The 13,917-nt window shown below is 40.4% G+C and overlaps 1 protein-coding gene across 3 annotated transcripts; it reads right to left on the bottom strand.

Moving 5' to 3' along the window:
* Positions 1–1,238: 1,238 nt before the first annotated feature.
* pde9ac (phosphodiesterase 9ac) lies at positions 1,239–10,364 on the bottom strand. Of its 3 annotated transcripts, none has more exons than XM_007549412.2 (19): positions 10,179–10,364; positions 9,744–9,934; positions 8,135–8,205; positions 7,706–7,783; positions 7,072–7,115; positions 6,938–6,992; positions 6,685–6,755; positions 6,519–6,606; positions 6,370–6,451; positions 6,191–6,265; positions 6,003–6,089; positions 5,795–5,899; positions 5,474–5,556; positions 5,031–5,187; positions 4,594–4,707; positions 4,246–4,350; positions 4,028–4,156; positions 3,856–3,939; positions 1,239–1,709 (listed from the first exon to the last, which is right to left on the bottom strand). In XM_007549412.2, the coding sequence occupies exons 2-19, from the start codon at positions 9,810–9,812 to the stop codon at positions 1,662–1,664; spliced, it is 1,545 nt and encodes a 514-aa protein (XP_007549474.1). In that variant the 5' UTR covers positions 9,813–9,934; positions 10,179–10,364; the 3' UTR covers positions 1,239–1,661. The 3 variants fall into 3 exon arrangements, with proteins under 3 accessions (XP_007549474.1, XP_016525644.1, XP_007549473.1); XM_016670158.1 differs by having other exon boundaries at positions 3,856–3,951; positions 9,744–9,937; positions 10,179–10,363; XM_007549411.2 differs by having other exon boundaries at positions 3,856–3,951; positions 10,179–10,363.
* Positions 10,365–13,917: the final 3,553 nt, after the last annotated feature.

The following is a 13,917-nucleotide window of genomic DNA, read 5'->3' as shown; positions in this document are numbered from 1 at the left end:
AGATCTTAAGCAAAACTCTCTAATTATGGTAAAACTAAGCCCCTTACCATAAGTACATATTTGTGACAGTTTTAAAAATGTAAGTTTAATGTTTTAACAGCAACAACAACAACAAAAAGCAATTGTGGCTTTAACTCAAGCAGCAGAAATGACTAAATTAGAATAAAAATTTGAGTAAATGAATATAACTTTCGAGAATGAAGCTTTTCCTTATTTAGTGTGTACTAATGCTGCAGTTTACTGTGTAACATCTGGTGCAGCACGAGGTCCTGAATAGTTGGAGCATTTTTTTTTGTCTCCTATATAAACTATATTGAACACAAGTACACAGGGCTTGGCGAGTTGCACTGTCTGTAACACACTTCATGCACTGTATTTCACTAAAAAGTAAAAGCAAAAGGACAATTAATTAAAACATGAAGGTATGACACAGTATCGTTCTTGGGAAAAACATTAATTTGTAATACCAAGTGAAACTTTACTGCAAGAATTTCATTTAAAATGTGCCACTCTGGCACGACCATGGTCTTGAGCTGGAAAAGGGTAGAGTGCCTTCTCCAGGTCAGGGGGGTCGTCCTGCCTCAAGTGGAAGAGTTTAAGTATCTGGGGAACTTGTTCATGAATGAGGGAAGAAGGGACCGGGAGATCGACAGGCGGATTGGTGCAGCGTCTGCCGTGAAGCGGGCGCTGTACCGGTCCGTCGTGGTGAAGAGAGAGCTGAGTCCAAAAGCAAAGCTCTCGATTTACCGGTCGATCATGAGCAAGAGAACGAAATCACGGATACAAGCGGCCGAAATGGGTTTCCTCCGCAGGGTGTCTGGGGTCTCACTTAGAGATAGGGTGAGAAGCTCGGTCATCTGGGAGGGACTCAGAGTAGAGCCGCTGCTCCTCCACGTCGAGAGGAGCCAGTTGAGGTGGCTCGGGCATCTGGTCAGGATGCCTCCTGGACGCCTCCCTGGTGGGGTGTTCCGGGCACGTCCCACCGGTAGGAGGCCTCGGGGAAAACCTAGGACACGCTGGAGGGACTGTGTCTCTCGGCTGGCCTGGGAACGCCTTGGGGTTCCCCCGGAGGAGCTGGAAGAAGTGGCTGGGGAGAGGGAAGTCTGGGCCTCCCTTCTGAAGCTGCTGCCCCCCCGACCAGACCCCGGATGAAGCAGAAGAAGATGGATGGATGGATGGATGGATGGATGGTTGGATGGTTGGATGGATGGATGGATGGATGGATGGATGGATGGATGGATGGATGGATGGATGGATGGATGGATGGATGTGCCACTCTGGTTCATTTTATTTCACTTATTTATTTAAACAGCTAAAACTTTGGTAAACTAGAAAACTTGTTCTATAGTTTGTGAAAGCACATCACAAATTAAAATAAATTACTTTCTGTTTGGAGAAAGCGATCCCCTTAGACTCTTTTGCCAAAAATAAATACATAAAAAGAAAATGCACATTTATAGAGGCTAGTGCTTTCACCGCATAAATATGCACGGGAGGTCAGCACCTCCCTTCATCATCTGCTGTAAAAATCAAAGTCAAAGTTCAGGAAATGCATTGCCTAATTTTAGTTCAGCATGCTGCAGAGCTGTGTCGCTTTTATCTAAGGCCCCTGCTTCAGCTGTCATCTTCAGTATGCAGCCCTGGATCTCTTCACTGGGGCCTCACTCACTTTTCAAGTCTTTCTTCAATCGGCTCATGAAAGACGACTCCTGCAATCAAAAAAGAACCGAATTCAGACAGGCAGGAATTATTTTTGCCTCAAGGACAAAAGTTTATGTTAAGACTGGGTTTTAGATCAATAGACACCCACTGCCCAGTTCAGACAGCGCAAGACGATTCAGTATTGAAAAGCCTTGATTCAGGGCCTTGCAAAAGCTTTTATTTTTTGCATTTTGTAACGTCACAACCACAAAGTTGAAGTTATTTGGAGGTACAAAAGAAAATTCTACATTGTGTTCATAATGTTTAAAAAAAAAACAACAAAACTTGAAAAGTGTGGTATCCCCCCTGATTTCAAGGCCTTGTTGCCATGTTCGCCTGAGGTTATGGCTGCAGGTTATGGGGGATATTTTTCTACCAGGTTTGCACATCAAGAGATAAAAAACAAAAACAAAAAAGCCCCGAATTCTTTCCAAAATGGCTAGGTCTTAGTCAAATTTGATGAGGAGAATCTGTGAACAAACACATGAGAAACAGGAAGAACTTCGGAGATATTAAACATGTTCTACTTTGTGTTGGTCCGTCACATAACATCCAAACAAAATACATAAACGGTTCTTTAAATACTTCTGCAAGAGGCAAAGTTTTAGAGCCAGGTTGTTAGTGAGGAGTAAATTTATGAAATACATCAAAGAAGTTATGATTTCAGCTCCTCAACAGAAAAAAAATCATAACTACAAGGGGGAAAAATAGAAAAGACTAAATACGCATTTTTTTTTTACCAGCTTGTTTTCACCAAAGTCTTTTATATCACATCTGCACTCAAACATGTTTTGTTTCTGTCTTTCATGTAAGCCCTCTAAAACATTTTATGCTTGCTTTCAAAGTGAACGATTTAGATTTGCCAGAAAACTCAATTACATGGGATTATGGGAGCAAATTGATCTCTTAAAGCTGAAATGACAAATCAAACGCGGAGAAAGTGCAGCAACATTCCTGGCTATAAATGTCTTCGGAGCGCTCACCGCACTCACACTAAAACGCACAAAACACAACTAAGAATTCAGCTGATTTTATTTCACACACACATTTTTTTGTCTTCTCTGCCTCACTAAACAAAAGATACCTTTACGTTTGCATGTGACGAGAGCCTGTGTTTGTGTGTGTGTGTGTGTGTGTGTGTGTTTGTGTGTGTGTGAACATTTGAGTGACTTCATCCTGGTACAAAACAGACTCTCTACATTATAGCTTCCCAATCAAATCCTCATGCTCTGATCTAATCTGTCAGCACATGCTAGCTTTGATTTCTGCTGGTGTGTGTGAAGACTCAGAGTTTTTCACAGCCTTTTGTACGCCATCAGGGAAAAGTAGGAAAATGCTTATGGTGTTTTTCTTTGTTATTATTTTTATTATGTTGGCACTATGCAATCTTCCTTTTATGCACCATGACTGGTGGGCATGCTTTATTGTCAGAATTAGGAATTATACTTCAAGTTATAAAGTAATTGTGCGTGTTTAATGCCAATGAACTTTGCAATCATGTATAACTTTAAAATCTTAAAAATGCTCGTAAACTCTTATCTTAATCACGACCTGTGATTAGAAGTGTGTGTGTTGTCAGTGTTGCGTGTGTGTTTAGACTCGATGGTAGATTTCACAAGAGTAAGAGAGACGTTTTAATTCTTTTATTGGATGTAAACAGTAACAGTTTTTGCTCCTTTATTCTTGTTTTTACTGCAGCAAATATGTCATGCAAATAGATGTCTCTGAAAGTTTCACACTGGAACTTTAAAGCAGGGGGAAAATGTTCTCGTTCGTTTTCTGGCAAAAGATGAGGGAAATAGATTAGTTTCATGGCTCGGGTTTGTTACAGATTATGTATTAAATATTGTCTGGCTGGAGGACTGGAGGGAGAGTTGGATGTTTATGAGTTTGTTTGTTTTTTTAATGCAAAAATCATCCCTGCTGTTTCCTGCGTCTCCACTAATGTTTGAATGTTGCTGGACTGAGTGAAATCTAGAACAAATGCATCTTAGGAAAAAGCAGTCAGTGCCCTGTGACTGCTTTAGAAAAATGTCAATAATTTGGTGTCTCTCACACATTGCTTTCTCTGTGTAGCTAAATTGAACTAAATAAGGGATGCAAAGCAAAAAAAAACAAAAAACAAAACAACAACCAAAAAAACTCAGATCCTACCACTGTCATTGAGTCTTCAAGCTGCTTCAGCTCCTCATAATGGTCTCGAGAGTCTCTCAAAGGCTGAACCATGATTTCTTCAATCTGAGGGAATAGCTGGTCAAAATACACATGTAGAGTAAACAACTATTTTTGTAGAAAAGAGAGTGCTGTGTTCACGTTTGTCCAATACCTTCATGACGGTCTCAAACATGGGGATGAGGACAAACTTGATGAATCCAATCTGAGCTGTGGGTTTGGTAACTTTGTCTCGATCCATGAAGGGAGCTACTGGGAGGCCCTCCGACTTCTCCCTGTCACTCTTCAAACCGAAGAGGTCACCGCATTAGCATTTTGTCACGAAGATCAGATCGTTCTGATGAAAGGAAATTCCCGTGGCGCTCAAGTCACCTGCATGAAGTACTCCTCCAGTAAACAGTCCACCCACGGCTCAGCAACCTCAGTTGGCCTCACCTCGTTGGAAATATCGCAGCACTTGATCAACACCTTCTGCAACTGGAATAATAAACACAAGCCTGTTCAAACTCAAATTCAACGTGTCCAAGAGCTGAGGACTAAAACAAGTGCAGCTGTGAAAATAATCTGTTTTGCTCGTACTTCTCGTTTTAATTTCTCATTCATCAGAAAAGCGTTGTGGCCTCGCTGCGACACGTTTGGTCACAAAAGGCCAGATTCATGAGGGTAGCAGTACAGTAAAATAAACAGATGGGGATTTTGTTGGTGGAAATGTTTACGTACACACATTACGTGCTCCTCGTTGCTAAAATCAAAGTTGTCCAGTTTCTGCTTGAAGCCTTCGAGAATCTCACCATGCCTGGCCATGTCGGTGGCCAGAATGAGGGTGATAATAGCCTGAAAACATGAAAGGAAAGTTGAAATCTTTTTTTTATTACTATTTAGATCTGAAGTCAACATACACTGGCATACAAACGTAGTCAAATTTTGTCACATTGATTTATTTTGACTAACTTTTTTGTTGCCAAATACTGAGTTTGTCAGAGAACCCATCATCATGCCACAAAAAAGTCTAAAAAGTTAAGATAAGTTTTTTTTTTCATGAGTCTGGACAGAAATAAGAAGATTTTTGCTGATTTCTCGTGAAATCAGAATCAGAATGACACACAGATTTTGTGACAGCACTGTAAAAGATTCGAGTCAAATATCCATAATCTCACCTGTCGAATCTTTTTAAATGCCTCTGGATCAACATTTGCAAAGATGTTGCACTCAGGAAGCGAAAGGATCTGAAAGGCCACAGCACAATGATGGTTCTCCAGCGGGGAGATGTCGTTGTAGCGCACCGCCAGCTCTGTGCGAGCGTTGATCTGGTATCTGATAAACGGACGGCATAGTAAAATGGACCTGAGATGGCTGGATAGTGGGTTCTCATGAAGCTTTTCTGATAAGGTTCTCACCTGCATGAAACTCAGACACAAACGTATCAACACGATTTGCTCGCTGGGAATGTTTTCATACCTGAATTCTCTCCAGGCTGAACTAGTTTCACAGCTCATCAACAACAATGTTGAGCAGAGTATATCAAAACATAACGAGGGTCAGTGGGCTTCTCCAGTGCTGCACATAAAAACAGCACCAAAGACGTAGGAGTGAGTCTTACGTGTTGTTGTAGCCAGGGTGGTCCAGGTCATGACACACTGCCGTTGTCATTAAAATTCCCAGATCTGTGAGGGTCAGCTTACCCTGCAGGACAACGGATGATGAAACAAGCCTGTTGCCTGGAAATTCACTGGAAATACCGTCTTTAATCTGGTTTTAGTAAATAAGATTAAGATGTGTTCAGTGCTTCGTATCTCTTGAATGTTTGTACGTCTTGCCACAATAAAACAAGCTTCAATATTGCATGCATCATACTTTGTTAAAGTTGAGGACGTGCGAATAATTTTGAAAGGCCCAGAATGAGCCCAAACATCTACCGTACCTGCAGGTTGCAAAGGTGAATCATGCCATACATCATCTGACTAACACAGAAGCAGTGGCGAAAGTTGTGGAAAGGATTGTTGCGATAGTTTTCCTGTATTGCCAGCTAAAGAAGTAAAGAACACCCACTGTTTTTGTATTGCAGAATATTACTTTAATCTGTGTTTCGAACAGAAATACATAGATCGACGGGTGTCTGCTTTATTTACCAGCCAGCGTTTGAGTATGATGGGGTTCATGTTAAATTCCTTCACCAGTCCCAAGTCATGGTACATGAACTCCAGACAACTCAGCATCTGTCGCCACAAACGGAGAAAGAAAAAAAATATATATGTTGACCTTCATTTTTGGAGGTGGGAGGGATAACACTAAAGTGTAATGATGGAAATCACCAAACCTCATTATGTTCCCAGTGCCAAACGTCAAATGTCGGCTTCTTCAGCGCCTCGATGGTCTCCTGAGAAAGTGTGTACTGAATATGGCAGATCGACGAACACGGTCAGGAAATCCACACACACACACACACACACACACACCTTTTGTGAACTTCGGAGGATGCGTTGTGGAGAAAAATACCTTTGGGTAAGTGGGGACGTCTCTTCTAGGTGTGACCTTCTTCCCATCTTCTGAGAAATTGAATTTGCACGAACAGCTTACCCTGAGGTCAGAAGTAGAGTAAATCGATCTTTTATTGTTGTTTTAAAGTACTCGGCGTGAAGTCTCACCTACTTCCACCTCTTGAAGTCATCTCGTCCCGAAGTTTCTTCAGATCGTTCTTGCATTTTTCGATTTCGACTACTTTCAAACCCTCCACTGAAACGGGGCGGGTGACAAATTTGAGTTCCCTATCAGAGTTTTCTAGATGCTTCTCTGTTTTTGTTGATCACTCACTTTCCACTCTCTTTTCCAACGCTGCCAACCTGTTGGTGACCTCAGACTTCAGCTCGCTGATGCGAAAGGCTCTGTCTCAAACAGATGAGAACAAATGAGAAATCAGCTTTGTTTACAAGTGATTCAGTTTACCTCTGAGGGTAGCGAAATGGGCTGTCGTGGAAGTGCTTCAGTTTCGAGAACGTTAACACGGGTATTTTGCGAAACGGAGACGGGAAAGCTTCGGACACAACGAAAGATGAATACGTGTTACCTGGTGAACTGCTCTGCCACCTGGGACAACACGCTCTGAAACATGTCCTCCCTGTCTGTGGCAGGAATAAAAATCTGATGAGCCGTTGAACACCAGTTCAATAATTTCTCATACGGTTTTCTTAAATTGTTTACCTCCTGGCTGATCGGTAGATAGTGGGACAACTTTGTATAGAAAACTGTTAAGAAATCAGATGTGAACACTTTAGTTAGATTTGTCTTTCCCTTTTCATATCATCTGTCACTTTGAAGTTCATTTAGTGCTCCTAAAGAGCTGATGAAACCATCAAAGGATGTAACCACGTCTTAAAAGGGCAGTATTATGTATTTCCCAGGAACATTGTGCTGTTTTATAGCACAATCAAGTAACTATTTTACCTTCAGTTGTTAATAAAATGCTGCATGTAAAAAACATGACTTAACAGACTTTCGACTTCAAAACTTGACACCTTGAAATAGGGCCTTTGTCTCTTTAAGAAGCTCCTGCTCTTTCCAATACTCCACCTCCACATTGTCACAACAATGTTTGTTCATTTTATCCCATCTACAACTATTAGGAGTGTTGGACAGAGAAGTAGTTTGCATGAAGAGCTCTGCAGACTTGCAGTTCCACCAGATGTTTGCTAATTGTTGCTGCCGCTAGCCTGGAGGAGCTGACTGTGGGAGTCAAAAGAGTTGGTTTTACGTAACACCGCCCTTTTTAAGAAAATGGAAAGTGAGGAAAATGAAACAAAGCTGTAATATTTCTACAGTATGTCTGGTAAGTTACTTCGGAGAGTTGGCGGGCATTGTGGCATCAATAGAAACCATGGCACCTTCTGGATTTAGAACTTTAATGGCAGTGTTCCTGTTGAAAGAGAATGAGATTTGAAGAAAAATGTGAGCATTATATGCAATGCCTCGCAAAAATGTTCAACACCCTTTGGTTTTACATTTTGCTACATTAAAACCACAAACTTCAGTGTATTTCTTAACACTGCCAATCTGAATAGTTTGGTGGGCTAATTTTTTAAATTTTTTTATTTTTATTCAGCCCCTCAAGTTTATGGTTGTAACATAAAATAATTTGAAAAACTTTACGGGGTGTGCAGACTTTTGAAAGTGTATGCAGCCATACGGAAAAATACATACATATATACATACATATGTATATTTACGTTTCTTATTTTGGGATGTGAAACCAAACCAAACAACAAACCTGGGAAGGTTGGATGAGGAACACAGAAGTTCCTTGATGTCACACGGACTGCAGTGCCGACTGAAAACCACCTGAAATGTCGTAATTCAACAAAATCAAATCCAAGGTCAGACGGCAGAGAGCGTATGACAAACAATTCGCATAAAAAGCGTTTGTTACACAAATTTATAACATTGAGGTCATACAATTTATTGTATTTTTTTTCTTTTAATATATTAAAAAAAACATCTAAGAAAATGAAATGAGTATTAGACTGTTTCAGGAATAAATCAGAATAAGCTAAAGGCAGCGTTGCTGCATGGGAACACTTTGACAGAAAACAACAGCTGGAGTGTGAGATTTTTCCCGGAGCCCTTAAAGATGTCACATGCAAACAAATCAGCCTAGTTTACAAGAGTAAGTCAGCACTTGCAGGCCGTGTAATTGAAGGAATGAACAATGATTTACAGCAACGATCCAGAAAACTGTAGCTTTCATGGGAGCGGGGGCATTAGACCCAGCTGTAAGGCAGAAAAACAAACCACATCGCTGTCCAGATCATGGGCTTGAAGCTCCTGTAGAGGCGTGTGTCACAGCCAGGCCTCCACTTAAAAAGCGTTTTACATCACTAGATGAAGAGCTCTCAGGATATGTCAAAAACCTGAGCCAGAAGCTGTCTGTTGTCGCTGCTTATTGAAGGCTGAGCTGGATTTATTTAAACATTATTCAAGATCTATTAACACTTAGAGCACTATGTGTTTCAAAAATGTTTTCTGGATGCAGGAAGAGACGCGAGTGTTGTTAAGGCTCACTGACATCAGTGTCTAATTTTAGATCCTCGTTATGGTTCTTGAATCCTCTGGGAAACTGCAGTTGCTTTTGAACAGGTAACTTATGTTTGGAAGTTTTTGTTAATCTTAGTTTGTTTTACGGTAATGTTGCTGTAAACTCCCTTTCTGGAAAGATTGGCGCTCTTTCTTCCATGTTATTGAGAGTGAACTCATTTAATTTGAAATGACTGAGCTACAATTTACCAACAAACTCAAAGACAGGCAAATATGAGAGAAAAAACAAACAGCAATATTAATTTTGATTCTGCTTGTGTCAAAGTTATGTTGCTTATGTTAGCTAGCTCTAATAAATAAAAAAAAGGATCCTCTGATACATGATAGGTCAAATATATAATGACAAACCTACTTGAAAAATGATATAAGACGAAAATATTTCAAACATATCTTTTTTGTTGTTTATAGACATTTATTCATATTTATTTTGTTTGTATTTATTCATGTTATTGCATTTGCTGTTCAAGCTTTCTCTTTCTCTCTCTCTGGTGCTCATTGTCTTTTTGCAGGCATAACAAAATAATAAATCCATAAATTAGCTTGTGAACTGCAAAGGGTTTGAGTAACAAAGATTTAGTCTTTTCAGTAATGAAATGATGCTGTTCCTGACGGTGACAATAACCTTTAATGCTCTTTAATATGTTTTTTCTTTTCTATGCTCCTTGACAATTTCATTCATGCATAATCCAGTCTGTGCATATTTAAGTGTGGATCCATTTGATACATAATACTTATCAAGTTCAATACTTCAAACTCTTCATTTGAACATGCAAAATTAGTCTCACCTTCTGCACCTTCCCATCAACATCCAGGTAAATGTTTCCGGGGGGGAAGGATGAGGAACTGGACCCCATGGTGCTGCTTTTTTTTTTTTTTTTTTTTTTGGTCTCCTTTGCTAAACACCTGAAGACGTTTTGCTTTGGAGACCAAAATAGCAACCCTGAAGAATCAAAATCCCTGTTCTGCGTCTCAGGATCTGCTGGAAATAGGTTGATGTTTTGGTATGATTTGCACAGCTATTCAAGCAATAAATACAAATCTGAAAAAAAACAAACAAAAAAAACTCAAGCAATAACAACAAACACTATGTCAACAACTTAGCACTTAAGTCGTATTTGTAACTTTCAGTGAGACAATGGATGTAATAAATCGATAAAACACATGTAATAGATACAACGCTTAAAAAAAACAAAAAAAAACAGTGCATGTACTGAACTCACGGTGTCAGCCGTCCTCCTTCTCCCCCGTGGAGACTGGAAACAAAGTCCCAGGTGCAGAAGATCCGGCTTACTCGCATCTCACATGACGGCGGCGCGTTTAGACGCAGACAACCGCATGCACGCCCTCTGACATACAGTAAGAGAGGAGAGGGAGGCTGTGAGTGATGAGGCTGGTGACGCCTGGACATGTGAAAGCAGTGAATATAAGCAGCACTTGTTGCCATGGGGCTGTTACTATGGAGAAGAAAGAGACAATCATCAGGTCTGAAAGAGTAAGAGGTTTTTTACCTGAATGGGTTCAGATGAGGCTGAAGATGTTCAACTATGTTTGCAAATGATTTCGCCTCAGCCGGTTCTTCGTTGCAAAATACCTCGAGCTGGATCAGGTTTTATGAAGAGTGCATTTGAAAAGAAAAAAAAAACAACATCAACCCCCCCCCCCCTGCCAGCATGGGGGTGTTACCAAACAGGTTTCAGTTTGGTAATAGTGGAACCTGTTCTGCTGAGTTGAAAGGTCAATTGGTTTTTGGGAATTTAAAATAAATCAGCAAGTTAAATAGCATTAAAATGGTATAACAGTGTTGTTAAGACAAGAGACAAAAAGTAGCTATGAAATCAAAGTCAAATCAGTTTGTCTGCCGTACAGCTTTTGGTTAGTTATAATAAAAATGAATTATTTGCTTTTGCATTGTGATGAAAATTCTAATATTTCTTGATGATTAAAAAAAAGGAATTGAGAAAATTCAAAATACCTATAAGTAAGGCTCCATCAGCCTACCATGATTTGAATAAAGTTATAAAGATATTTCAAAAAAAGTAACGATTTTAAAAAATAAAATAGTCTTTCTGCAGGGAATTTCAGATTGACTGACTGGTGTTAACAAGGACATCTGCAGCGGCGGCTCAAGCAGGCGGCAGGAGGTGATTAATTGGAACTGGAGAGCGTAGATCACCTCCTGTCAACTCAGAGGACACCTTCCCTCCACACACCTGCAGACCCACAAACACACATCGTCTTTGTGCTCTGCAGTGATGCATTTCCCCCAGAGTCTAATTACACCCCTTCCCAGCTCTCCTGCCACACCAGGAGGAGAAGGTGGAACATCACAGGACAGACCGTGTGACCAGCGTTCAGTAAGTGAGATCACCAGAGATTAAAAGGAGCTTTCCGAAGCACAACACCGCTCACCCACTTCTACCCATCTGACGACGTTTCACGTCGCACGAGTGATTATTATGCACCACTTTTCTGCGTGTTTTTGTCTTTCTCTGCTGTCATGTGAGGACAGCGTGCTGCATGCGTATTCATGAGTGCGAGTGAGCACCAGTGAACAAATGGTGCATCCATTAATACAAAGACAGCAATGAGCAGATCAAACCGAGCGGATCTGATGAGGTTATGCAACCACGGGACTCGCACCTTCGGCGAGAGAAGATCCATTTCGGGATAAAAGCAATCGATAACATCGGGAGGATTTCCATTACAAAACATGTGCAGCTGGACTTCTGAGGAGAACGCATTATCCTGATTATACTAATAGATCGGGCCTGTTTCAATTTTTACACATCTAGTTCACATGTAAATACACCTCATTACCAATTTCATTTTTTGTTTTTTTTTTTTGGCTTGTTTTTACATTTTATGCTATTTCAGTGTTTCTTTAGGTACTTGGCAACATAAAGCAGGGGGAAATAAATCATAGAGTTGCTTAACTGCTCCTCTTATGCATGGACAGAGCTGTCATGTTGGGGCAACACCAGACGAAACGCAAGAATGAAAAGTGAAGAAACTAAAGACAGAAGAAAGAACATATGTGAAAAGACCTTTAAGGAAATACTAATGAACTGAGTTTGCCAAGACCTGTTGAGCAATAATAAAGTGACAAATGTGAACGAAACCCAAAATGCAAACACCCGAGGATCTCTGCCTCAAAGGACATATTTGCATAGTCCAAGACTTGTAGCTTTCCAGATAACTCCTCTGGAGTTATAGGCCTCTTAGAGGATTGTTTTTCCTTTATGGTAGGTGGATGAAAATGTCCTGGTAGACTTTATTCCTGGTCTCTGTCCTTAATCTTCATCATGCTGTTGGTTTCCTAACACTCCCTAACAAACTTTAGAAGCTTTTATTGAAGAGGTGGAATTGTGAGATTCAATTACTGTGAAGCATTTAGTGATTGGTTCAGGAGGGTTGAATACAGCGTCAGATTTTTATAATACATTTGAAGCATGTGTCATTTTCCTTAGTGCTTCGTATTAGCCCCTCCATTATCTATACTCGCTAGTCCTGTGGAAGCTAGTGGAGGAGCTGGTGTCTGTCTCCAGAGGGGGAATAGTTAAAAGCAGTATGAAAGCTTTTGCGTGTTATTTTTACACCAATCAAGGGGCTCGCTGTGTGGGTCTTACATCTCACCGCCCAAGGCAACACAAACAAGCAAGTGAGCCTTGGAAAAAATACGTTATCTGTCAGTTGCAACGCAAAGTTGCACTGAGTCACTTCATGTATTGCAGTAGGAGTCAAAATAAAACAACAGTTTGTTCAACTAGGTGGCCTGCTTGGGAAAACGATGACACGACTTCTTGAAATTGAACTTTTAATAGCACAGTTGGTAAATAATTCTCTTTAATAATACTGAAGTTTGTATCTGCTTTCCAATTCACAATCACATTCACTCAACTTCATCTCATTTATTATACACCAAGTAGAGAATCTTTAAAACGCAACCTGAGATTTATGAAACCTGGACCACTTCATATTGAGACAGATGTGAAATGTACACATCTGTCTGTAAACTGGTAAAGCCTACAGTATTTTTTTTTCTATAATGAAAGCAGATGCTTCAAAACATCCTGCATGTTGTTTGGATGGATCGCTTTGAAAGCACCAGATATCAAAAGCATCAAAATTAGCTCCACAATTCTAGAGCCCTGTCGTGAGTTTTTCTATGAAATGTAGTAAGAAGAGTGTTATTTCCTGTGTTTATTTATTTTACATGTATTTGAACTGGATTTCAAGCCTTTGGAGGCAAGTCAACAGATTTAGTTTTCTTGCTAGTGACTGTTTTGAGGTGTGACTGGGTTGTTTATTCGGGGCAGAAAAACAATCTGCCGGTGTGACTGCTCACTGCTGCTCGACAGGGACTCACATGCACAAACATGCACACAAAAGGACCCGGGGGCCACAGCGCTAAAGACAAAAGCTCAATTTACAACAGAGTTGGTATACAGGACTCCCTCTTAACACAGCTGATGCAGACGGAGCTGCGAGGAATTGTCCTCTTGGGGATTTCTACTGTTTTGTTCTTTTTTTTGGGTCACATTTGTTATTTCAGGTCATCAAACAAAAAGTTGTAGCAAGATAACTTGCGTGAACTCAACATAGTGCTATCAAATTATTATCATTTTTGTAGGAAAAAAAATTACTTTTGATTTTAAAAAAGAGAAAAATGGAAGCTTAAATGATAACACTGTCACTACAACAAATCATGTCTCAATCTGAATAAACATGAAAATCAGTCATTGACATCTATTAGGCATAAATTGGACTACCTGCTCAGAGTTTATGTGTTTAGTTGTGCTTCTCTCCTAGATGAAGCAACTAAAGGAGCTACTTGCCTAGGTGGGCCCCATGTGGGGAAAAGGAGGGCAGACCATATGGGTCCCATATGGGTTTGTCCGCGGGTTCCACGATACAGCCCACATGGGCCCTACATGGGCCCTATATGGTGGTGGCCCACAT

This window comes from Poecilia formosa, unplaced genomic scaffold, assembly GCF_000485575.1.
Source record: "Poecilia formosa unplaced genomic scaffold, Poecilia_formosa-5.1.2 Scaffold31, whole genome shotgun sequence".
Taxonomy (NCBI): Eukaryota; Metazoa; Chordata; class Actinopteri; order Cyprinodontiformes; family Poeciliidae; genus Poecilia; species Poecilia formosa.
The sequence above is the reverse complement of the archived record's forward strand: the minus strand, read 5'-3'. Positions and strand labels throughout refer to the sequence as shown.